The sequence below is a fragment of the Borostomias antarcticus genome, assembly GCF_949987555.1.
Source record: "Borostomias antarcticus genome assembly, chromosome: 8".
Classification (NCBI taxonomy): Eukaryota; Metazoa; Chordata; class Actinopteri; order Stomiiformes; family Stomiidae; genus Borostomias; species Borostomias antarcticus.
This window is the reverse complement of record NC_140241.1, coordinates 10143847-10170016: the sequence shown is the minus strand read 5'-3', so window position 1 is coordinate 10170016 and position 26170 is coordinate 10143847. Positions and strand designations below refer to the sequence as shown.

The 26170-nt window shown below is 43.4% G+C and overlaps 1 protein-coding gene across 1 annotated transcript in view; it reads left to right on the top strand.

Annotated features, from left to right (window-relative positions):
• The window catches only part of LOC311312308 (uncharacterized protein), a 40587-nt gene extending 23154 nt beyond the window's left edge, over nucleotides 1–17433 (top strand). Inside the window, exon 2 of the mRNA XM_084442230.1 lies at nucleotides 15302–17433. Within this exon, the coding sequence (XP_084298356.1) occupies nucleotides 15359–17203 (1845 nt within the window). The 5' untranslated portion in view covers nucleotides 15302–15358 and the 3' untranslated portion in view covers nucleotides 17204–17433. The remainder of the gene's footprint in view (nucleotides 1–15301) is intronic.
• Nucleotides 17434–26170: the final 8737 nt, after the last annotated feature.

Here is a 26170-nt window from a genome sequence, read left to right as displayed (position 1 = left end):
TTTTGATCACAAAGGTCTTAAGATGAAGCTGACCCGATATGAAGTTGATCGGATGAAATCTGTAGGAGGAGTTCGTCGAAGTACGAGGCATGGAAATGGTCAAAACAAGGACAAAATGGCACATTAAGAGCAAAATGGCGGACTTCCTGTTGCATGTTGGGTATAGTTTCAAGAGACATTTTAGTGTGTCTCGATGAAATACATATGCCCTCCGAATTTCGTTCGCCTACATCAAACTGAAAGGTGGGGCTCGCCATTTTAAACTTTCCAGGGGGCGCTCTTGAGCCGTTTTGCCACGCCCATTTCCGTCACCAATGATATATCCGATTTTCACCGGGACTGATGTATCTGCAAAGTTTCATCCGTTTTCATTGATGTTTAGGCCGCCAAAAAGGCATTTGTTTCGGAAGAAGAAGGAGAAGAAGGAGAATAAGGAGAATAATAATAATCCTTCGAGTTTCAATAGGGCCTCGCACCGCCAGTGCTCGGGCCCTAACTAGGGCTGCGAGCAGCATTGAGCGGGCCCTCGCACCCCACGCGTGTCGGGGTGTGGCGCCGTTAGAGGCTGTGCTATTTCGGTTTCCAGTACTGAGAGAAACTTCCTGTAACCAGTAGGTGGCGCTCTAAGCGTGACTCAATACCGATGCATAGATGTGTTCAGGACGGTACCTTGATGAAGCGTGAGAAATGTTGAGTAAATTGGACAATGTATGTAGGAGTTATGATGACTTCCTGCTTGACCTGTAGGCGGCGCTATAAGTAGGACTCAATACTAACCACAGATGTGTTCAGGACGCGACCTTCATCAAGCGTGAGCAATGTGGTGTAAATCGGATAACATATGTAGGAGTTATGAGGACTTCCTGTTTCACCAGCAGGCGGCGCTGTCGGAATGACGCAATACTGACTTACAGAAGTGTTGAAGATGCGACCTTCATCAAGCATGAGCAATTTTGAGTAAATCGGATAACATATGTAGGAGTTATGAGTACTTCCTGTTTCACCAGTAGGTGGCGCTGTAAGTGTGACTCAATACCGACGCATAGATGTGTTCAGAATGTCACCTTCATGAAGCGTCAGCAATTTGGTGCAAATCGGATGATGTATGCAGGAGTTATGAGGACTTCCTGTTTCACCAATAGGTGGCGCTATAAGTATGACGCAATACTGACACATAGATCTGTTCAGGACCGAACCGTCATGAAGCGTGAGATATATCGGACAAATTGGATAATGTATGGAGGCGTTATGAGGACTTCCTGTTACACCAATAGGTGGCGCTATAAGTATGACGCAATACTGACACAGATGTGTTCAGGACAGAACCCTCATGAAGCGTGAGATATATCGGACAAATCCGATAATGTATGGAGGAGTTATGGGGACTTTCTGTTTCACCAATAGGTGGCGCTATAAGTATGACACAATACTGACACATAGATGTGTTCAGGACAGAACCCTCATGAAGCATGAGATATATCGGACAAATCGGATAATGTATGGAGGAGTTATGAGGACTTCCTGTTTCACCAATAGGTGGCGCTATAAGTATGACGCAATACTGACACATAGATGTGTTCAGGACAGAACCGTCATGAAGCGTGAGATAAATCGGACAAATCGGATAATGTATGCAGGAGTTATGAGGACTTCCTGTTTCACCAATAGGTGGCGCTATAAGTATGACACAATACGGACACATAGATGTGTTCAGGACCGAACCGTCATGAAGCGTGAGCTATATCGGACAAATTGGATAATGTATGGAGGAGTTATGAGGACTTCCTGTTTCACCAATAGGTGGCGCTATAAGTATGACGCAATACTGAAACATAGATGTGTTCAGGACAGAACCGTGATGAAGCGTGAGATATATCGGACAAATTGGATAATGTATGGAGGAGTTATGAGGACTTCCTGTTTCACCAATAGGTGGCGCTATAAGTATGACGCAATACTGACACATAGATGTGTTCAGGACAGAACCGTCATGAAGCGTGAGATATATCGGACAAATTGGATAATGTATGGAGGAGTTATGAGGACTTCGTGTTTTATGGCGAAATGTCAAACTTTGGCGGGGCGCCACGGCAAGGGTGTTTGGTGAAAACTCAATTTTTTTGATAACTTTTGATCACAAAGGTCTTAAGATGAAGCTGACCCGATATGAAGTTGATCGGATGAAATCTGTAGGAGGAGTTCGTCGAAGTACGAGGCATGGAAATGGTCAAAACAAGGACAAAATGGCACATTAAGAGCAAAATGGCGGACTTCCTGTTGCATGTTGGGTATAGATCCAAGAGACATTTTAGTGTGGCTCGATGAAATACATATGCCCACCGAATTTGGTTCGCCTACATCAAACTGAAAGGTGGGGCTCGCCATTTTAAACTTTCCAGGGGGCGCTCTTGAGCCGTTTTGCCACGCCCATTTCCGTCACCCATGAATTATCAAATTTTTCACCGGGACTGACGTATCTGCAAAGTTTCATCCGTTTTCATCGATGTTTAGGCCGCCAAAAAGGCATTTGTTTTGGAAGAAGAAGGAGAAGGTAGAATAATAACTAGGGCTGCGAGCAGCAGTGAGCGGGCCCTCGCACCCCACGCGTGTCGGGGTGCGGCGCCGTTAAAGGGTGTGCTATTTCGGTGTCCTGTGCTGAGAGAAACTTCCTGTCACCAGTAGGTGGCGCTCTAAGCGTGACAATACCGAAGCATAGATGTGTTCAGGACGGTACCTTGATGAAGCGTGAGACATCTTGAGTAAATCGGATAATGTATGGAGGAGTTATGAGGACTTCCTGTTTCACCAGTAGGTGGCGCTGTAGGTATGACGCAATACTGACTTACAGAAGTGTTCAAGATGCGACCTTCATCAAGCATGAGCAATTTGGAGTAAATCGGATAACGTATGTAGGAGTTATGAGTACTTCCTGTTTCACCAGTAGGTGGCGCTGTAAGTGTGACTCAATACCGACGCATAGATGCGTTCAGAAGGTGACCTTCATGAAGCGTCAGCAATTTGGTGCAAATCGGATGATGTATGCAGTAGTTCTGAGGACTTCCTGTTTCACCAATAGGTGGCGCTATAAGTATCACGCAATACTGACACATAGATGTGTTCAGGACAGAACCGTCATGAAGCGTGAGATATATCGGACAAATCCGATAATGTATGGAGGAGTTATGGGGACTTCCTGTTTCACCAATAGGTGGCGCTATAAGTATGACGCAATACTGACACATAGATGTGTTCAGGACAGAACCGTCATGAAGCGTGAGCTATATCGGACAATTTGGATAATGTATGGAGGAGTTATGAGGACTTCCTGTTTCACCAATAGGTGGCGCTATAAGTATGATGCAATACTGACACATAGATGTGTTCAGGACAGAACCGTCATGAAGCGTGAGATATATCGGACAAATCGGATAATGTATGGAGGAGTTATGAGGACATCGTGTTTTATGGCGAAATGTCAAACTTTGGCGGGGCGCCACGGCAAGCGTGTTTGGTGAAAACTCAATTTTTTTGATAACTTTTGATCACAAAGGTCTTACGATGAAGCTGACCGAATATGAAGTTGATCGGATGAAATCTGTAGGAGGAGTTCGTTGAAGTACGAGGCATGGAAATGGTCAAAACAAGGACAAAATGGCACATTAAAAGCAAAATGGCGGCCTTCCTGTTGCATGTTGGGTATAGCTCTAAGAGACATTTTAGTGTGGCTCGATAAAATACATATGCTCTCCGAGTTTCGTTCGCCTACATCAAACTGAAAGGTGGGGCTCGCCATTTTAAACTTTCCAGGGGGCGCTCTTGAGCCGTTTTGCCACGCCCATTTCGGTCACCCATGAATTATCAAATTTTTCACCGGGACTGACGTATCTGCAAAGTTTCATTCGTTTTCATCGATGTTTAGGCCGCCAAAAAGGCATTTGTTTGGGGAGAAGAAGAATAACAAGAAGGTAGGAGAATAATAATAATAATAATCCTTCGAAATTCAATAGGGCCTCGCACCGCCAGTGCTCGGGCCCTAATAATAACTAGGGCTGCGAGCAGCAGTGAGCGGGCCCTCGCACCCCATGCGTGTCGGGGTGTGGCGCCGTTAAAGGGTGTGCTATTTCGGTGTGCAGTACTGAGAGAAACTTTCTGTCACCAGTAGGTGGCGCTCTAAGCGTGACTCAATACCGAAGCATAGATGTGTTCAGGACGGTACCTTGATGAAGCGTGAGAAATGTTGAGTAAATTGGATAACGTATGTAGGAGTTATGAGGACTTCCTGTTTCACCGATAGGTGGTGCTATAAGTATGATGCAATACTGACACATAGATGTGTTCAGGACAGAACCGTCATGAAGCGTGAGATATATCGGACAAATTGGATAATGTATGCAGGAGTTATGAGGACTTCCTGTTTCACCAATAGGTGGCGCTATAAGTATGACGCAATACTGACACATAGATGTGTTCAGGACAGAACCGTCATGAAGCGTGAGATATATCGGACAAATTGGATAATGTATGGAGGAGTTATGAGGACTTCCTGTTTCACCAATAGGTGGCGCTATAAGTATGACGCAATACTGACACATAGATGTGTTCAGGACAGAACCGTCATGAAGCGTGAGATATATCGGACAAATTGGATAATGTATGGAGGAGTTATGAGGACTTCCTGTTTCACCAATAGGTGGCGCTATAAGTATGACGCAATACTGACACATAGATGTGTTCAGGACAGAACCGTCATGAAGCGTGAGATATATCGGACAAATTGGATAATGTATGGAGGAGTTATGAGGACTTCCTGTTTCACCAATAGGTGGCGCTATAAGTATGACGCAATACTGACACATAGATGTGTTCAGGACAGAACCGTCATGAAGCGTGAGATATATCGGACAAATTGGATAATGTATGGAGGAGTTATGAGGACTTCCTGTTTCACCAATAGGTGGCGCTATAAGTATGACGCAATACTGACACATAGATGTGTTCAGGACAGAACCGTCATGAAGCGTGAGATATATCGGACAAATTGGATAATGTATGGAGGAGTTATGAGGACTTCCTGTTTCACCAATAGGTGGCGCTATAAGTATGACGCAATACTGACACATAGATGTGTTCAGGACAGAACCGTCATGAAGCGTGAGATATATCGGACAAATTGGATAATGTATGGAGGAGTTATGAGGACTTCCTGTTTCACCAATAGGTGGCGCTATAAGTATGACGCAATACTGACACATAGATGTGTTCAGGACAGGACCGTCATGAAGCGTGAGATATATCGGACAAATTGGATAATGTATGGAGGAGTTATGAGGACTTCGTGTTTTATGGCGAAATGTCAAACTTTAGCGGGGCGCCACGGCAAGGGTGTGTGGTGAAAACTCAATTTTTTTGATAACTTTTGATCACAAAGGTCTTAAGATGAAGCCGACCCGATATGAAGTTGATGGGATGAAATCTCTAGGAGGAGTTCGTCGAAGTACGAGGCATGGAAATGGTCAAAACAAGGACAAAATGGCACATTAAAAGCAAAATGGCGGACTTCCTGTTGCATGTTGGGTATAGCTCCAAGAGACATTTTAGTGTGGCTCGATGAAATACATATGCCCACCGAATTTCGTTCGCCTACATCAAACTGAAAGGTGGGGCTCGCCATTTTAAACTTTCCAGGGGTCGCTCTTGAGCCGTTTTGCCACGCCCATTTCCGTCACCCATGAAATATCCGATTTACACCGGGACTGATGTATCTGCAAAGTTTCATCCGTTTTCATCGATGTTTAGACCGCCAAAAAGGCATTTGTTTGGGGAGAAGAAGAAGGAGAAGGAGAAGGAGAAGGAGAAGGAGAAGGAGAATAATAATCCTTCGAGTTTCAATAGGGCCTCGCACCGCCAGTGCTCGGGCCCTAACTAGTGCTGCGAGCAGCAGTGAGCGGGCCCTCGCACCCCACGCGGGTCGGGGTGTGGCGCCGTTAAAGGGTGTGCTATTTCGGTGTCCAGTACTGACAGAAACGTCCAGTCACCAGTAGGTGGCGCTCTAAGCGTGACTCAATACCGACGCATAGATGTGTTCAGGACAGTACCTTGATGAAGTGTGAGAAATGTTGTGTAAATCGGAAAAAGTATGTAGGAGTTATGAGGACTTCCTGTAAGCAGTAGGTGGCGCTGTAAGTATGACGCAATACTGACCTACAGATGTGTTCAAGATGCGACCTTCATCAAGCATGAGCAATTTGGAGTAAATCGGATATTGTATGTAGGAGTTATGAGTACTTCCTGTTTCACCAGTAGGTGGCGCTGTAAGTGTTACTCAATACCGACGCATAGATGTGTTCAGAAGGTGACCTTCATGAAGCGTCAGCAATTTGGTGCAAATCGGATGATGTATGCAGGAGTTATGAGGACTTCCTGTTTCACCAATAGGTGGCGCTATAAGTATGACGCAATACTGACACATAGATGTGTTCAGGACAGAACCGTCATGAAGCGTGAGATAAATCGGACAAATCGGATAATGTATGGAGGAGTTATGAGGACTTCCTGTTTCACCAATAGGTGGCGCTATAAGTATGATGCAATACTGACACATAGATGTGTTCAGGACAGAACCGTCATGAAGCGTGAGATATATCAGACAAATTGGATAATGTATGTAGTAGTTATGAGGACTTCCTGTTTCACCAATAGGTGGCGCTATAAGTATGATGCAATACTGACACATAGATGTGTTCAGGACAGAACCGTCATGAAGCGTGAGATATATCGGACGAATTGGATAATGTATGTAGGAGTTATGAGGACTTCCTGTTTCACCAATAGGTGGCGCTATAAGTATGACGCAATACTGACACATAGATGTGTTCAGGACAGAACCGTCATGAAGCGTGAGATATATCGGACAAATCCTATAGTGTATGGAGGAGTTATGGGGACTTCCTGTTTCACCAATAGGTGGCGCTATAAGTATGATGCAATACTGACACATAGATGTGTTCAGGACAGAACCGTCATGAAGCGTGAGATATATCGGACAAATTGGATAATGTATGGAGGAGTTATGAGGACTTCGTGTTTTATGGCGAAATGTCAAACTTTGGCGGGGCGCCACGGCAAGGGTGTTTGGTGAAAACTCAATTTTTTTGATAACTTTTGATCACAAAGGTCTTAAGATGAAGATGACCCGATATGAAGTTGATCGGATGAAATCTGTAGGAGGAGTTCGTCGAAGTACGAGGCATGGAAATGGTCAAAACAAGGACAAAATGGCACATTAAGAGCAAAATGGCGGACTTCCTGTTGCATGTTGGGTATAGCTCCAAGAGACATTTAAGTGTGGCTCGATGAAATACATATGCCCTCCGAATTTCGTTCCCCTACATCAAACTGAAAGGTGGGGCTCGCCATTTTAAATTTTCCAGGGGGCGCTCTTGAGCCGTTTTGCCACGCCCATTTCCGTCACCCATGAATTATCAAATTTTTCACCGGGACTGACGTATCTGCAAAGTTTCATCCGTTTTCATCGATGTTTAGGCCGCCAAAAATGCATTTGTTTTGGAAGAAGGAGGAGAATAATAATAATAATAATAATCCTTCGAAATTCAATAGGGCCTCGCACCGCCAGTGCTCGGGCCCTAATAATCCTTCGAGTTTCAATAGGGCCTCGCACCGCCAGTGCTCGGGCCCTAATAATAATCCTTCGAAATACAATAGGGCCTCGCACCGCCAGTGCTCGGGCCCTAATTAGATTAACTCATTTGAGTCGTAATCTACTAATTCTAGGCCTATGTGTCATAAAATGTAACAGATTAGAATGTATCTATAGCTTAACAAACATCTCAATTTGATGTAGTTCAACAGCCCGTGCGCACATGGAACATTTTACGCACGGACACGGAGTGAACATCATGTTTGTTTAGCTGTATAAATTCTAATCTGTTAAATTATATGACACATAAACAATGTAGTGGAAGGCCATAGGCAAACATTTGTAACTTCTTCCCTCAGTCATTTATGATACAAGACTAGGCCTATAACTAGGCCTATGACTAGGCCTATAATAGTAGGGTCTTCGGACTCGACTTGATAAACGATTTCATCAAACTTAGCCTGCCATGATCAGCCACATGCAACATAAATATTACCTGTTACAACAATAATATAGCATTGGCCTAATTTTTAGCAATTTAATTCTTACCTTTTTGCCACATTGAGGCCTACAACTATCAATAAATGACACACTAGGCCTACTGTAGAACAGAAAATATTTTGTTTCGTTGCTATTATAACACGTACATGCAGGCAAGCTAAATGCTCATTTCTGGGCTAACAACCTAGAAAGAGCCAATCAGAAACTAGACTCGCCAACGGGACCTGAAATGTAGATACCAAAGTTAATATGCATGTAGAAATGTAGATACTCGGTTAAATAATAATTTCGTTTCGTACTTACTTGCCTACTTTAATCAAAAGACCACAATAAAATACAATGTAAATTCGGCTTTATTTAAATGTGTGGCTTCTGGGCCATTATGCATAAAATAAACAACTCACAAAATTGGATAGGGCCCGTGTTTATCAACCGCATATTTCGTTGAATAATAATAAAGAAATAATAATAAAGAAATTGTAAATAATTGTTATTTACATATTTTAATATAATACCACAAATAGCATAAAAAATGGCAAACAAAAACTCCACACTCTGACTCTATATTCTTACCCCAGGGTTTAGGCCTACTCTTTCTATTCTAGATTCCTGGCTAAGAAAACCAGAATGTTCACTTTATCAGGCTTTAGTAGGGAGCGGAGAGGAGTGACAACACTACCTGCGGTGCTGAACACGCGCTCTGATGGTGTGCTGGTTGCGCATATGGAGAGGTATTTACGCGCAATACTAGCCATAAAAGTTAACCTCGTTTGGTTATCTTTCCACCATCTGAGTGGATCGTTATCTCCGTCAATTGTCTCTCCCAGCAAGTAGGCTGTGATCTCTGCCTGTGCGATTTCAGCAGCAGTGCGCGTAGATGGTTTGTTTTTTCCCCTAGAAGACTGCCCAGCGAGCTTTTGCTCTTAGGAGCAGCAGCGCTGGACTGATCTTCCTGCGTGGTGGGACTGACTGTTGGGCGCTCTGCACGGGTCGTTGTTGCTACCATCTCTGCAACTAGCTCGGTCTTGACGTGGTTCAGCTCGGGTGGCTGCATGTGTTCCCCTCGGTATCTTGGATCAAGCAGTGCTGATTTGTGCAAGATAGCCATGGTGGCGTCAATATCATATTTGTTGGAAAAAAAAGTAAAACATGTTTTATAGGCCTATTACGTATCCCGGGTAGGCTATTGTAGACTTGCATTTTCTCTCTAAATTAAATATAAGTTATTTCATATAACGTGATTGCGTCAGGTAGCCAGTTAATGTTAAGCCTGATTCTACAATAGCCTACCCGGGATACGTAATAGGCCTATAAAACATGTTTTACTTTTTTTCGTTTTATTTTATTATTATTTCCACAAAATGACGATATCATCGTCCATCGCGATGTTTGGATGGCCACATCGTGATGTCATATTTCAGCACACATCGCCCAACCCTAGTGCCAAGGTGGGTCTTGGTCTGAACGCAAAGAAAACAGGTCATCATCACCTATAACACAATTGCCCCTAATGACAGCTGAAGGTACTGCTCTGAAGGAAATTGAGAACTTCAAATACCTGGGCTCCTGGGTCAACTCAATGGAACAGGACCTCAAAGTGAGGAAGGTGCTCACGTGGAGAGCTCTAAACGGCATGAGCGATGTGTGGAAATCTAACCTCCCCTGTGAAACTAGGCTCCACTACTTCGATGCCAATGTGGAGGTTGTTCTCCTGTATGGCTGTGAGTGCTGGACTTTGAGCCGCTCCCTGCAGAGGTCACTGGATGGATGCTACACCAGAATGCTCCATGCAGCACTGGACATAAGTCATAAGGCGCACATCAGTAGTGAAGATCTGTATGGAGAGAGGCCAAGGGTGAGTGGGAAGATAGCAGCAAGGAGAATGAGGCTGGCTGCGCACTGCTACAGACACCGTAAGCTTCCTGCCAGCAAGCTGGTGTTATGGGAGCCATCTCCATGGCGTGGACACAAGTAGCGAGGACATCCTACTAAAACATTTGTGGACATAATCAAGATGGATGCGGGAATAGAGACCACTGATGAGATCGGCAGAGTTATGGAGGACCGGGATAGCTGGAGACAAAAATGGGAGGCTCGTGATGATGAGTTAGAATATTGACATTTTCGAATAGTCGTGCCAGCCTACTTGTACTACCAGATAGTTTATTAAAACTAGGGTTGGGTGATGTGTACTCAAATATGACATCACATTGTGCACATACAAACATCAGTATTATGGTTTGAAAAATAAAAATAAAAACCTAATCCTATAAAATAGCCCACTGGTTTTCATTATTTTATAGGCCTATTACTGATGCATTTACACTGTATTCTTTGTCTTTTAGGCAAAGCTACCTTTTAATTACAAAACGATAACGGGGCATTTCAAAATAATCTCTATCTTTAGGTTTCAAGTCTAGGTTCTGATTGGCTCTTTCTAGGTTGCCGGTGTGCAGATGGGCTGTGAATCCATTTTTCCGCTCGGGGCGGAATTTTCCACGTGTCCGCATGCGCAATCTCAGAAATACATTGGATATTTACAATATATTCATCATATTGCCAGAGCACTCGTTTTTGCTGGTAGAGGTGTGGAAGTGTTGGAGTCGGACTGATGAGTCCATTTTTGAAGTACTTAAAGTCCCAGTTAACCAAAATCAGAGATTTGCTTGAAAACACATTCTATGTGTTAGTGATGCATTGCTGATAACATGTAAAAATGGGATGAACCATGCGTAGTACTGAATTGTGAAGTTAGACCAGTTTTGTGTTTTTGACCAGTTTTGATTTCTGGATTTTCTGGGCGGGTTTAAAACGGTACCGGATGACGTAGAGCGGTGTTCTTAGCATATCCCCGCCCTAACACTATATAAAGCTAGAACGGATTTGAATCTTCGGTTCTCCTGCTCAATCTTGAGTCTAGAATTAGCTAGTTTTAACCAACAGTCTAGAATTAGCTAGTTTTTCTTAGTCAGCAATGCCTATGCATAGAACTAAACGAAAATGCATCCTTCCTGGATGCCAGCAGGAATGGGATGATAAGGTCTCCTTCTTTCACTCCTGAGTAAAGCTGAAATGAGAAGCAAATGGTTAGCATTTTTGAAGAGCCATGGTGTTACAGAGGAGTCTGTCACCGCTAGCGCCCGCCTCTGCAGCAAACATTTCACTCCCGAAAGCTTCTGCAATTATAATATGAGGCTTTTGGGTTTCACGGACTCACGACTGGTCCTGGTGAATTCGGCGGAGCCAACCATCTCCCTCCCCGGCCTCCATTCTCCTCCTGTCGCATCAACCTTTGGTGCCGACACCGCTGCCTTGTGTGCTTATAGCTAATTAACGTTATAACGTTAGCTAGGTAACGTAAGCAATAGGAAAATACACTGCTACGTTAATCTACAAAACGTGTCTTGACATTTATTTGGTAATGTCAGCTATGAATAATTATATGTAATCTTAGGAGGAATTATAGCTAACATTAGCTATGTAGCTTGTTGCAGATGGGAGTGTGTATATAACCTTAGTCTAGCTAACATAGCTAGCAGCACCGACCAGGCGACCACCCACCAAATAACGTTACGGATGATATATTATGACTATAAGCGTTAACTATACAGAAACTGCCTGCCATATTTGTGGCACCTGATGTGCGTATGGGTTCACCGGTAATGGTTACAGTATATTTGTCCAGCGGGAGACCGGGAGGCGGGAGCGAGGGGGATGGTTAGGTAGACCAGCTGCAGCTGGAGAAAGACGCACCCTCTCCCAGGGAAGCGGTGCTCGGCGGCTACTGGCTGAACATCCCAGTTCTGTTGGATATGTTGCGGGAAAGTTGAAGCCGAGGGCTCGTTATTCTCACACATAACATTGCCAACGAGAGTGGATGAGTCTGTCCCGATTATCAACTCCGGTAGTGTACGCTTCTTCGCGCTATCAGCGCTGTTCAAGACAGTGACTAAAAGGTACATTTTAAACAACTTTTTCCATTGATCCCAAGGGACGACAGGATCGCCTGGGAGGGATAGGAATGGGTCCGGAGGTGGCAGGGAGAAAATAGGGACAGACTCATACATTCCTCGTTGCCTGTTTTTGTATTTTGCATCTAAGGGCAGTAACACTGGCGCGTTGGTATAGAGTAGCTACAGTTTTACCTGTGTTGTTTGTCAGGAGGTAGGTTAGGAGGAAGCATCTGTGCGTTTGACTCATTTGACAAGTGTAATTTCAACTCCTCTCTGTTTTCACAAAGCTGTGCCTTCCTACCACAAAAGAGACGGCGTGCCAGTGTGACAATATGCAGACCAGAGAACGGTACTATTTGACAGGTTCTTCCCTCCACACCCCCTCCCCACGCAATTGGGTGTGGCTTCGGTGCCTTCAGCAGACACGCCCCCACAGTCTCAGACCAGAGAATGCTGCTGATTTTTAACCGATTTTGAAGCCTTATTTTATATACTTAGCGACATTTTTAATCACTCAGATTTGGCTGGGTGGTTAATGACATGTTTTCCTGTGGTGTGTGAAGCTCATAACAAAAATTTGAACTGGGTTAACCTGGACTTTAAGTAAACATGGGTGTAATTAATAAAGGCGAGGTTGCTGTTAGTAGTTGCTATGCAAAGCATAGTAGCCTACCGCTAGATCTTATCAATAGCCTCGGCCATGAGATTGACGGTGCATTAATACTAATTGTTATGTGGTCGCAGCCGTGGGTTACAGAGTATTTTACAACGGCTGCTAGCCAATAAGAATCAAGTATCCAAACTCTCCGTTGTAGAATTAAGCAATTGACCACGAGAGGCCGTGTGTTATAGTGAATTTTATAACAGCTAGGGGGCGTTGTTAAAACCCCCCTAGCTGTTATAAAATCACTATAACACACGGCCTTGAGTGGTTTATTGCTTTTATACAACGGTTACTACAGCTATTAGTGTAAAATAAACACACAGCAATGTAAAATATTAACATTTATTCAAAACGAAGCTTCATTCCCTCAATTCCGCCGAGCAAAATAGTTACCCTAACAAAAGGGTTGTCAAGCAACAACAACAACTACAATGCATTGGATCAAATGGGAAAAGTATTTTAAAACGTCTTCCAGCCAGAATCAAGAACCAGAACTAACCGTTGTATAATGGAGCATAAAAATATTTTAATCTAATCTCTCTCTCTTTCGTGTCTTTGAAGCTGGTTGGTTATATGACAGTTTCCCATGTCTTTACACAGTCCTTTGCATTTTTATTGAACACTGCGAGGTCCTTTGAGCTGCACTGGTTGGGTAGTAGAGGGCAGACGAGGCAGTGCTGCATTGTCTGCTCCTCTAGTCCACATTCACAGATGGTTTGGCCAGTTTCATAGCCCCATCTGGCCATGGCAGCTTTGGATCGCCCTGTTCCTGTTCTCAGGCGGTTTAGCGTCTTCCACTGGACCCATGGTGCTTCTGAGCCTGGAGGGAGGGCTTCAGAGGGAGGGATACCCATTTCAATGGGAGGGGGGGTCGTCCTCAAGCCTTTTAGTCCATAGTTGGAGTCTGGTTTCTTCCCGTGATGTTGTTAGGGGCTGGACATGGCTGAGAAAGCTTCTCCTGGACTTCAGCCGTTGGGCCGGGGGTACGCGTCCGTAGAGGAGGTGGCGTTCATCATCATCTAATCATATACATGAATGTTTAATGAGGCAGAAATAATGCTATACATTAAGCAACTCAGGTTTAAGGCGCCTCTAGCTCCAGTTCGCTGCTCAAATTCTTCAAGATGGACACAATATGGAAAATAACTAACAGGGACTTATTAATTGCACAAATATAATACCCAACTGTTCATTTTGACAGCCTAAGTGTTTAAAATGTGCCCTGCAATAATTTTAACACGATGTAACGGATGTTTTGTCAGCCATCATGAGCGATGGACGATGACATCGGTGATCGGCCCAACCCTAATTTAAACCATTATGAATATTACTTGTAATTTTTTTTATCTAATAACATAAATTACAAGTCATTCATTTGATCTGGCTCCGAGTCACAGCGGATCATGCAAAGAGAGAGAGAGAGAGAGAAAGGTAGGCCTATCAAAGTACTGGTAGCTTAGAAAGGATAAATGCCGAAAAAATATTTATTTCAACCTTTTACTTGCACTTTGTGTAAAAAAAGATTTAAACAAATCTGTTCTGTGTGTACCAAAATAAATCAGGTAGACAAAATTGCCTTTTAAATCATTGGGATGTTATATGTTAAGATGTGAAAAAATGTGTTATGTTTTGTTTTTTTAATCAATACATTGCTGAATACCTTTTGAATATTCAGTCATAAGACCAGTAGAATATTCGATAAGATAAGATTTTGTTCAGTCATGCACATCCCTAGTTTCCACACACTTTTAGCAACGAAATCTGAACAAATGTCTTCGGTGTCTAGTTGTGAGTCCAACTCTAACTGATAGGACAGATTATGCCAATGAAAGGTCACAACTGTATCTGCTGTCTATTCTTGGAGAGTGGTGGTCTGAATTTAGGACCTTGAAATTACATTTTTGCATCCATGGAAGACCGTGGCTTACTCAACGTATTTGACAGCTGGCTATTTTAAGAGACAGGTGTGTGAGAAGACTATAGGGGTTTATAATAATGAAAGTAAGGCCTTAACAGGTAGGCTGCATTTGGATTGAGATGTTCCATGATTAAAAAAAACTTGAATATGAATAGTAATAGAAAGTATGGGCCATTTGATCTACACACCTTTAGCTGGCAAAACTAACTAACACTATGCCTAAACTTGTCCGTTAGCTCTGTAGAATTTCTCTGAATTTGGACTTTGACTTGTCTCCAACTCGGACTGGATCTTCACTCTGCGAAACAGTTCTGTTTGCAGGATCACAAGTGAAATCTATTTCTGGCTGATGGGCAGAGAGATGCTCTCTCTGCGGCTTTGTTACTTCACTAGCTGCCCTGACATACATTTTAAGGTCCCTGCTGTCTAATCCCCTTTTTTTCAAATGCTCCAAACCCAAAGTACAACAGCAAAAACAACAGTGGTCAGGGTTAGGTTTGTTGGTGGACTACATTATCAAGTACTAGATGTTGCCTATATTATAATAGTGTCAGCTGCCCACAGAAATGTACTTATATTCTCTCACCTTTTCTCCCTTCTCTCTTCAGGATTGATATCATCAGCATCAAGAAGATGGACTCTATGATTTGATCTTATGCTATCCAATGGATCTCATCAGTACTAACAAGCTTGGAGGAGCAACTTTCATCTGCACAGAATGTGGCCAAGGCTTTAGCCTCTACTCTGATTTGTTAAAGCATTTGGTTATTCATGGACCCTTGGATTCATTTTCCTTAGATGGTTCCTCTAACGGGTTTGATGTTGCCCGTGAATATATGCTGCATGAAAATGGAACACTCACAGTGGTCGAAAGATCTGATTCTGTTGTGAAACCTCCATCTCCAACTCTTCCAAAGCCCCTCCCCCCTTATCCAGTTCACCAACCCACATCTAGGTTCAAGTCGATTGAAGCTACATTTAAAGTTCAAACCCCTACACCAGCTAATTATGGATGTGAAACATGCAACAAATCATTTAACAGCCTGCGTAATTTACAAAAACATCAGCAATATCGAAAAACAGAGGAGGGTCACAAGTGCACTTTGTGTTGCAAGGTCTTTTCAGATAAGGAGGAGCTAAAGGGACACCTGCAGGAGCATGCCCACGAACGATTCTACTGCTGTGGTCACTGTGGAAAACGCTTCCTGAAACTAGAGACCTTATATGCTCATCAGAAAGAGCGCCATCAATCACCCGGGATTAGATCTGTAAAAAAGTCAGACAGTGAACAAGAAAACAGCATTGAGAAAACATATCCTTGTAAGAAGTGCAGACTGCACTTTTTCTGGCTGTCAGACTTGCAGAGCCACTCACTCAGCCACTCTAAGGGAAAAGACGATACTGAACCCCCTACGCCTGAAATCAAAGTGCCGCCTCTGCTGGATGAGAACTCACACAACAGTTACGACAACACTGACAACGATGAAAATGATCTATCATTTAACATGAAGATTGACGATGGCAACGCCTTCTCTGGCACTGCCACTCAATCCTCTTTTAGACCATACAGATGTGGTTTGTGTGGGGATCGTTTCCAGCAGTTAGCAGATTTAAAGAAGCATCACTTCTCCCATCAAACACAAACAGATATTGATCAGACTTTGCCAAAGCGGAAAAAGCCTACCACTACACCAGCAAAGAGGGGCAGGCCGCGTAGAAGAGGAGGCCCTGGCTCTAAATTGCATCCATGCAAATATTGCCACCGTGCATTCAATCACTCTAGTAGTCTATCCCGGCATATGAGATATCACAAGGGGACTCTTCACACTTGTGTTTTCTGTGGGAGACATTTTCCACAACGCTGTGATGTTAGAAGGCACATAGCCATGTATCACAAAAAAGAATTGGAGAAGAAGCCAGGCTTGAAGTACAAGGCGTTGCACACCAAGCCCGAAAGTGGTCCTCAAATGTATTCTGAAAGTGAGACAAGTGGACGACGTAGACGTAAATCCAAGGAGTCTTCAGACGTTGCAGAAATAGAGGGTGAAAATGAACAAACCACAAGGAAAAGATCGAAAGCTCCTAAGCCAAGGGTGAACTACAAGTGTCAAGAATGCGGAAAACGGTTTGGGCTGTTGTGTGTGTACCAGAGGCATTTGAGGTACCACAAAAGGCAACCTAGCGGTGAATTGCTGAAGTGCCCTCGTTGCCCAAGTCGCTTCCAGCAATCTTCTGCACTAAAGCTTCATCTCAACAATCACCCAGATCAGTTGGATGGGGAAGTAGACATGGAAGGACAAACATCTCCTACTGGATCCAATCAGGACCCTGACCATGAAAATGACAAAGTAGAGGTGTTGGAGGATGAGGAAGACATGGAGCATCCTGTGGGTGATCAAGGGGCTTCAGGAAAAGTTCTTTATGAATGCACTGAGTGCACAGAGAATTTTTCCTGCTTGCAGAAGTTTCTACAGCACCAGACTTCCCATGGGTCAGACAGCATTGGGTAGTTAAAGGATTAACATGGTCGTTGAATGTGACACTTGCCAGTTGTCTTTAGGCAACAACAACAACGGGTGCATAATTTCCCCCCCCACACGTTTGTAACCATCATGAATTTTTACAAGCTAGCTAGAATAAGTATTGATAGCTACGATAAGAGGAGAACATTCTCAACCGGTTCAAAATAGGATGATACATTTAACACGCCTACTTTTCCAAAAATACTTTTGTATTTCTTCAATGCCCTCTTGCTAAAATAGGATATAAAAACCTAGAAGGTGACCAACGACCATGTTTAATCCTTTATTAATTACTATGCACCTAACTTTACTTAATTCACCCAAAGCCAATTCCCTCTTATTTCCTATTGAATTCAGTCTTCGTTTGCATGTCTCAGTTCATGACAAAGTTATTGAGAGAATGAGGACTCAATTCTGCCATCTAGTTTACAAGAATCAAGTAAGAGTAAAGTTTGGGTAGGCATATTAGCCTGATCATATGTACTCTATATTGTGTATGATGATAAGAAATGTGAATTACTGGAATTGTGGTCCCTTTCTTTTTCTTTTTTTTATCATGCAATACAATTTTGATGTTACGAACTGTGATTTTTTTTTTATATATATTTTTTTACAGTAGTGATATAATGACTTTTAAAGCTTTGATATTTTCATGTTTTTTAATTACTTCATATTCAATGTTACCTGTAGGCTGAGGACTTTGCCCAGATAATTTAGAAGGAAGACTAAGCAATCTGACCTGATACCAAGAACACCGGACTCTCACCCACCAGATATATTATGAGTATTACCAAATTTGTATATTTGTCAAATATTTATATATTTGTCTTTTAAATTAGTTGCCATTTGTGTTTTGGTGTAGTGTCCTCTCATTTATTGTATCACTCAAATTGGCAGTTCTACAACATTCTTGTCCAATAAAATAGATCTATGCAACCTTTCTGTTCTATGCAACTTTGTGCAATTTCCCCTGTACCTTCCTACTTGCCTTCTAAGTTTAGGGATCCTATCTGCACCAATAACTCACCTTTCGCAGTATCACAAAGAATCCCATAGCCCAAGACGCTCACTCAAGTAAGGCTAGGGAGCTCTGGCAGGGATGGTCCGCCTCTAATACACTGAACTCTGATTCCTGTTAAGAATATAGTTACTCCTGTTAAGAGTGGAGTGTTTACCTCGGCATCACAAATAGTGCTGTCGACTCCAATAAGGCACTCCGACTCTAGACCTGACTTTTCATCTTGTGGCAAGCAGTAGACCTTGGTTGGAACTGACTCACCTTGGTATCTTCATACAGGAGTAGATCCAATGTGAGCAAAATGTAACTCATCTGGTTAGGTGACCATGCTTATATGACTTGCCTGTAATTTGGTCTAGAAATATGAGCAGGAAAGGTCAACTTGATTAACCTGTATACTTTGTGTCTACCAGCACAATGAAATTCTGTGTCAAAATCCTCTAGCATATCTGTAAATGTTAGAACAAAGTCAGGAATCATACTCAAAAGTACAATATTCAGAAAAGGAGAGTACTGAGAGTCTTTTCATGTTTGCTGCCTGTTAACAAAATGGTGGACAGCAGCAGCTAATGATTTCAGTAAGGGTTCACCTGGTGGCTAGCAAACTACTTTCTCCACACCCAATATAATTAGACCACCCAGAAACAATAACAACCTAGGTGGATATAAGCATTGAATTGTTAATGCCAACTGAATGCGTGTCTTAAATGAATAATACTCCATTTAAACTAATCCTATGCTTTCTATATATGTAAGAAAGGCTGGGAAGCTTTAGTGGGGAGAGAAAGTTTAGGGTAAGGCAAGTGGCTCCTCTCCATCTCTAACAGACATTCCCCCAGCTGGACATCAACCATCACCCCTACAATGTTGCCACCTTCAATCAGTTTCCAAGAACTGTTCACCACTCTACGCAGTTGTGACCATGGCCAACACCCCAGGGAGAACACCAGCTGTTAAACCACACCCCTAAAGAGTCCTACTACAGTCCTCCACTCCCTCTCATTTATAATATAAATAAGTAGCCTTTTTACATTCAATAATTGTTACTTATTGACCAAATATATAATATATACTGTATGTTTCATTCTGTTTTAGGAAGATCCACCATTACTCCCACCCTGAAGGAGATGCTGAAATCCCTTTTTGATTAGGGGATGGCAAGAAGAGGATCCCCCCTGGTGCTGCAGATTCCCACACAAGTCTCTCTGAGAGACTCATACACTGGGCTTAGGTTGAGCAGCTGGAGTCGCTGTGGTGAGAGTTTAGGGGGGTGAGTATGAATTGCTTAAATACTGTTCAGTATAAATACAGCCCACCCACGCTATCGAGCAATAGCAGTGACACCTGCTACAGCAGCTCCAGATGAACTGACCGATCAGCGCCTTCTCTTGAAAATCATAACAGTATGGCTTCTCTTGAGGAGTTTGCCGTTGATGCGGAAAAGCAGCACTTGTGGCCATACATTTATTGCAAATAACAAATAACTGGCTTTTCCCAGGGGAGAACTTTTTGCTCTTCACCGACTGGGTTTGGAAACTCCACTGGTAATGTTAGTGAAGATGGGGTTGATCCAATTGCCAGCCTCTAGCACAACGATTTGTACGGTTGAGTAATCAGACTGATCCGTGGAGAGAAACAGAATGTGAGCTCAAAAGGTCAGGATGGGCTCACGAGGCTGCAACTCCAGAGCTCGAAAAATGCAGCTTGTAGCTGAGGGTGCCTCCTCCCATAGAGACATGGCTACACCTGTTTCAAACCCAACACAACATCACAATCATACGTGTCATATCACACAGTTCTACATGTCGGGTAAAACGGGTCGACGCACACGATAATTTGTGACGTTGAAATGCATGGCGGTACGCAGGGGTATTGCGATATGCGGAGTGCGCCATCCGAGTTATTTCACTCCTGGGACCAACCTAATAAATTTGCCTGATCCCTGTATCCATGTCTGACCTGTGTCCACGTGGACGTTGCTTGTGTACATGGCGAATAGCCAGCTTGTAAGAGCATTAGCTAGCTAGTAAGAACGCTAGCTAGTGAGATAGTAAAAACGCTAGCTAGTGAGCTAGTAAGAACGGTAGCTACTAAATAAGAACACTAGTAAGCTAGCTAGTTTTGTACTCACATTGGGATTGTTTGGCCTACCCACCTACCCTCCTCAGAAGCGCTCGCAAATATATACCCTTCTTGAATCACGTGAAAACCTCTGTGCAAATCAAGTGACAGAAACAGGTGAATCCACTCGTTTCCCTGCTGAATAGTCTGTTCAAACCATGTGCGCATGCTTAGATTCAACCAGCAGCACGAGGCGTTCATCTACGGCCTTATTTGGGAGTGAGGGCGAACCCAAACCCTAGAACCATAACCCTAAAGCAGACTGAATTTACCGTCACAAATTATATTTACCATCATAGCAAACAGGTAGCGCATAAGTTCTGTATTGTATAATTCCCCCGCCCTCTTTTGAATTTGATGTTGTCACTGTCACTTATCCAGTCAAGATCACCATTGTTGTAGTGTATGGCCCACCAGGACCCCCTGGTGAGTTCCTGGAGGAGCTTGACACACTAGTTGCACACTTCCCTGATGATAGCTCCGCACTAATCCTGACTTCCAGCATCCAGACTGAGAAGTTGGAACCTCTCTTTCCTCTCCTCCTTTAACCTTTACCTGACTCATATCCTCCAAGGTTGGCAACCAACTGAATCTTATCTTTACGAGACACCTCTCTGTCACTTCCATCCAGTTCTCTGACCACTATTTCATGTACTACTCTCTCCCTCTCCTCTTTCCCCTTACTTCCTCCCCCTATCCACATAGTTTCTACGCGTATTAATCTCTGCTCGCTCTCCCCCACTGATCTTTCCTCTTCTGTTACCTCTGCTATCCCTACCCGTAAATCCTTCTTTCTCCTACCCTTCTGCTGCTGTTGCTGATCATCTCCTCTACTCTCTCCTCTTCTTTGGACAATCTCTGTTCCCTCACCTCCAGGCCAGCATGGCCAACTCCACGTGCCCCTTGGTTGTGGGACTTGTGCGTACTGTTAGACGGAGCCTGAGAATGGCTGAGTGTAAATGGAGAACAGGCAAACTCCTGGAAGACCTTAACTTCCTATCTCTTCTTTCTACTGCCCTGCCTCTATCTGCTGCTAAAGCTACTTTCTTCTGCTTCCAATCTCAAAAAACTCTTTGAAATGTTCTCTTCACTCCTCCAACCCCCACCCGCTCCTCCTACTTCCTTCTCCCTGACGATTTCGTCAACTTCTTCGACAAGAAGGTAAACTATATCAGAGCCTCTTTCCCTCACCCCCACCTCTCCCTCTCTACCCTCTCCATCTCTTTCCTCTGCTCTCCCTCCCCTCGCACATCCCATCTTAACCCTCTCCCCTTGTTACATCTAGCTGCCCCTCCATGTGCTCCCTTGAGCCGGTCCCCTCCACTCTTCTTCAGTCTATTGCATCTAGAGTTACAAATTTCTGGGAATATTCACAAACTTCCAATGGGACTTAATTACTCACTAATTCCCATTGATTCCAATGGGACGTTTATGAATATTCCCAGAATTTTGCAACCCTTATTGCATCTGAACTCCTTCCCTTCCTAACCCACTTCATCAACACATATTTTGTGTCAGGATGCTTTCCCTCTGCTTTCAAGACTGCCAGAGTCACCCCCCACTGAAGAAACGATCAATTGGCCCTTCAAAAACTACAGACCAGTTTCCCTCCTACCCTTTCTATCCAAAACACTTGAAAGTGCTGTCTTTAACCAATTGTCTTTGTATCTCCACCAGAACAATCGGAACCCCACCAGTCCGGGTTCAAGGTGGGTCACTCAACAGAGTCTGCCCTCCCAGTGAACAGAGTCGCTTCATACCACGAGAGCGAACTCTCTCCTCTGTCCTGATACTCCTGGACCTGTCAGAAGCGCTTGACACAGTGGACCACCAGATGCTTTTCTCCACCCTCAAGGGGAGGGGCGTCTCAGGCTCTGCACTCTCTCCGTTTGAATCCTATCTGACGGGTCGCTCCTGCCAGATTACACGAAAAGGGTCCGTGGGGAAACATGCAAGCTGACTATGGGTGTTCCACAAGGTCCAGTTCTGGGTCCTTTTTTCCCTCTACATGACCTCTCTGGGTTCTGTCATTCCCATGACTTCTCCTATGTCGATGACAACCGTCTGACACACAAGCGGAGGCACGCATTGCAGTGTGCTTGGCTGACATCTCAAAGTGGAAGTGGACTGTGGAAGTGGAAGTGAACTGGACAAGACTGAAACATTTGATGGTGTTCCTCCTGGGGAAGGGATGCCCACAGCGTGACCTGTCACCATTGACGATACAGTGGTGACGCCAACTCGGATTGCGTGAAATCTGGGTGTTATCCTAGACGACAAACTGTGAGGCAAATATTGCATCGTTTACATGTTCCTGCAGATTACTGCTCTACAACATCAGGAGGATTCACCCATTCCTCACTGACGAGACAGCGCGGGTGCTCATCCGGGCTCTTGTGATCTCCTGTCTGGACTACTGCAACTCCCTCCTTCTTCAGACCTCTGGAGCGCGTCCAGAAAGCTGCAGCTTTCCAGAAAGTTCTCACAACTTCCCTTCTCCGTTCTCTACATTGTCCTCCTGTAGCGCAGCTCCCATCCAGTTTAAGACTCTGCTGCTAGCCTACAGGGCAGTGAAACAGCTCATTCCTACCTCCAGGCCAACCACTTCGCTTTGCTGCTTTGAGGCAACCAGTTTCCTCATCGCTCCGAGGCCCCTGCAGCCGATTGACCAGATCACGGCTCTTTTCTGTCCTGGCCCCACAGGGGTGGAATGAAGTCTGCCCACTGACGTCAGGAAAGCAGAGTCGCTGCCCATATTTCGTTACAGGCTGAAAACTCACCTCTTCACTCAGAAGTACTACCCTGACCCCTCATCTTAGCACTTATGGTATTGGTATTTATTTGTTTTTGCACTTAAACTTAAAGTCGCAATGAAATGAAAAAAGCATTCTGTCCCATTTTGGTTCACATAATTGGTCATAGTGTTCACCTATTCAACGATGTATGCCAAAAAAATTACAAAATTCTACTTTTGTTGTAATCTTATATCAAAGTATATAATTTCTTACTTCCTGGAAAATGGTAGGTCACGTGCAATGACGATAACAGGTACCTTAGATTTTAGGCCAATAATCTCACGTCATCCACCCGTCAATCAACGCTATCCTTCTATCGAATCTGTCTAAAGTTCTTAAAACCCGTCCACTTGTCAATGTTCCAATCAAATTCCTCTAAACATATGTCCCACCCTCATAGCTTGTTTTCGTCAGAACTACGGAAGTTAGATGATCTCAAACGTCCGTTTCAGTGCGACTTTAAGCAACAGTTATGTTCTTAGAAAGATGATTGTATAGAAAGTAAATTAACTTATGATTTCTGGCAAGTAGTAGTTCTCTTGACTACCTACGTTGAATGTACTTATTGTAAGTTGCCTTGGATAAAAGTGTCTGCTAAATGACTCTAAGGTAATGTATTGCTACTGCCAAGTCTGGGGCAACATTTGAGCTGCAGTGAGGGCTACTCATCACTTGAGTGTTGTTTGAACAAGATCTGCTACACAGAGCTGTGTTCCCAATTGTTAGCTGTTGTTAAATGTACAGTTGTTTAATTTCTCTCTAGAAAGATTCTATCCCTGTGATATGGGAGGAATTAATTTTTTCATGTCAGACACTTGTTCATGGATGTTGCAAAAAACTATTGAGTTCATGACGAATCACTGCAATTGAAGAAATCAGATTGTACAAGGCAACTGGCAACTAACAATGGTGTTGCTAGTCAGTACACACAGTAGGTATTTTTTTTAACCTTGAGATCAGCCTTTAATAGCTTTACTTAACTTGTTACTTGAAAATTAATTAATTTGTTTTGAGAGTGTGTACCAATGTTTTAGGCTTGTGAAACACCAATCCTGTTCATCATTTTGTTTGCAAAAGTCATATTTTGGGTACCCTTTCAAAATGTATGTATGGATTTACTTGAGGAATACAGGATAGTCATGCTTTTAAAATTTTAGTCTGAGGGAGGGTATACTGTCTTTTCATTTGAATCCAGGGGAGGGTCATACAAATTTAAGATCGAGAGTCACGCCTTTTTATTTCAGAGCACTCTAAAATCCTGTACTGTAAGTACTGTATTTTTGGGCCCAAATTCGTCATGTGACTTGCAACTTGCAGACTTGCGAGCCTGGCCACTACGCCAAATGACTTCACAGCCCAGAGGTCTTATAACCTGAGGTGCCAGAAGGTTTGCTTCGCATAACCATCTGGGAACTCTCCATTAGAAACTGTTTGGAAAAGGGCAGGCACTTTCAAAAAAATGAAGGTGATTGGATGAACCATCTGTCTATCACATTTATCACACAAATGTTGTCACATCTAAACCCGCCCAGCATAACTGTTTGTATTTCCTCATAGAACGCTGATTGGCTAGATCGTTTTCTGATCTAGCACAAATGGATCTTTATGGAGAATATCCAGACTGATTTGCGAGAGAAACAGAATGTGAGCTTGCGAGATCAGGATGGTCTCACGAGGCAAGAGGTCGTCTTGGATAAATCTGGCTATTTTTGCCATTGTGGTTCAACTTTGCACTGCAGATGAAATTAATGATGTAGAAGCGCCTGCAGCTTTGTAGGGAATAGGCTGTCTTTTGGGTGTGGTTGTGGTAAAATGCACTTGCCTGAATTCATTTTAAGAACATTTGAAGGGCTTGGGCAAGGGCAAAAAATTGGTAGCCTGACACTCAGACTGAATGGCCATTTCGTTTCACTTCATTGTTTAGTCTGAACAGACTCCCATTGCAGCCGTTTTCCAAGATGGGCATTGCCGAAGAGGGAGTGCTCAGAAATTAGTTCAACACCTAACCAATGACATTTCACAGTTTAATTCTGTCATTGCATTCAAAGGACCCTGATTGAACTGGTTGGAATTCCAACCAAGAAATCACTCTAGACCAGAGCCTTTCCAGAGTCTAAATCATTTTTAGAAAATTCAGGGGCTGGAGCCAGGCTAGAAAATTGTGATTATATATTTGTCAAATATTAAGGTAGGTGGCGCTTTTGAGCAGTGGTCAAGAACGTCAGACCACTAACCGAAAGGTCGCTGGTCCAAGACCGAGCAAAATCATGGGGTACACCCTGTGCTTGATAGCTGTGTAAGACAGCAGAGAAAAATAATTTAACTCACTTTACAGTGATGTGACAATATATCACAACTATATTTGTACAAGTTAGTTGCCATTTGTGTTTTGGGGCAGTTTCCTTTCATGCATTATCACTCAAATTGGGAGATACAGAATAGGGAATTCTACAACATAGTTTGTCCAATAAATGCAACCCATCTGTTCTATGCAACATTGTACAATTTACCCCGGGGATTAATAAAGTACCCTACCTACCTACCCTCTAAGTTTAAGAGTCTTATCTCCACCAATAACTCACTCTTCACACAAAGAATCCCGTAGCCCAAGATGCTCACTGAAGTACAAGAACCTCAGGAGAATGGAAAGGTACTAACTGAGCAAGACATTAGTTTACGGTGTCCAGAGTATTCAAGGTCCTTAACTTGGATACCATCACATCTTAAAGAACCTTTATTACACCTTACTATCACACCATCCTTTGACCATCATCTCACAGACTCATCAGGTTCAAGGAGTATGACAAAGGGGTATAGAACCAGTCCCTTTGGTGACACAAGAATACCATGCTAAATTCCAAGCTAATGCTGTGTTCCGGTTGCCTTGGGAACTGGGACTTTCCTATTTCCTCAGCAAAAATGTAATCTGGAATGCTACCTGAACTGGGATTTCCAATGGGGGGAGGGGTCTATCCAGACTTGATCCGACCACAATTCCGAACTCAAATCAAGATGGCTGCT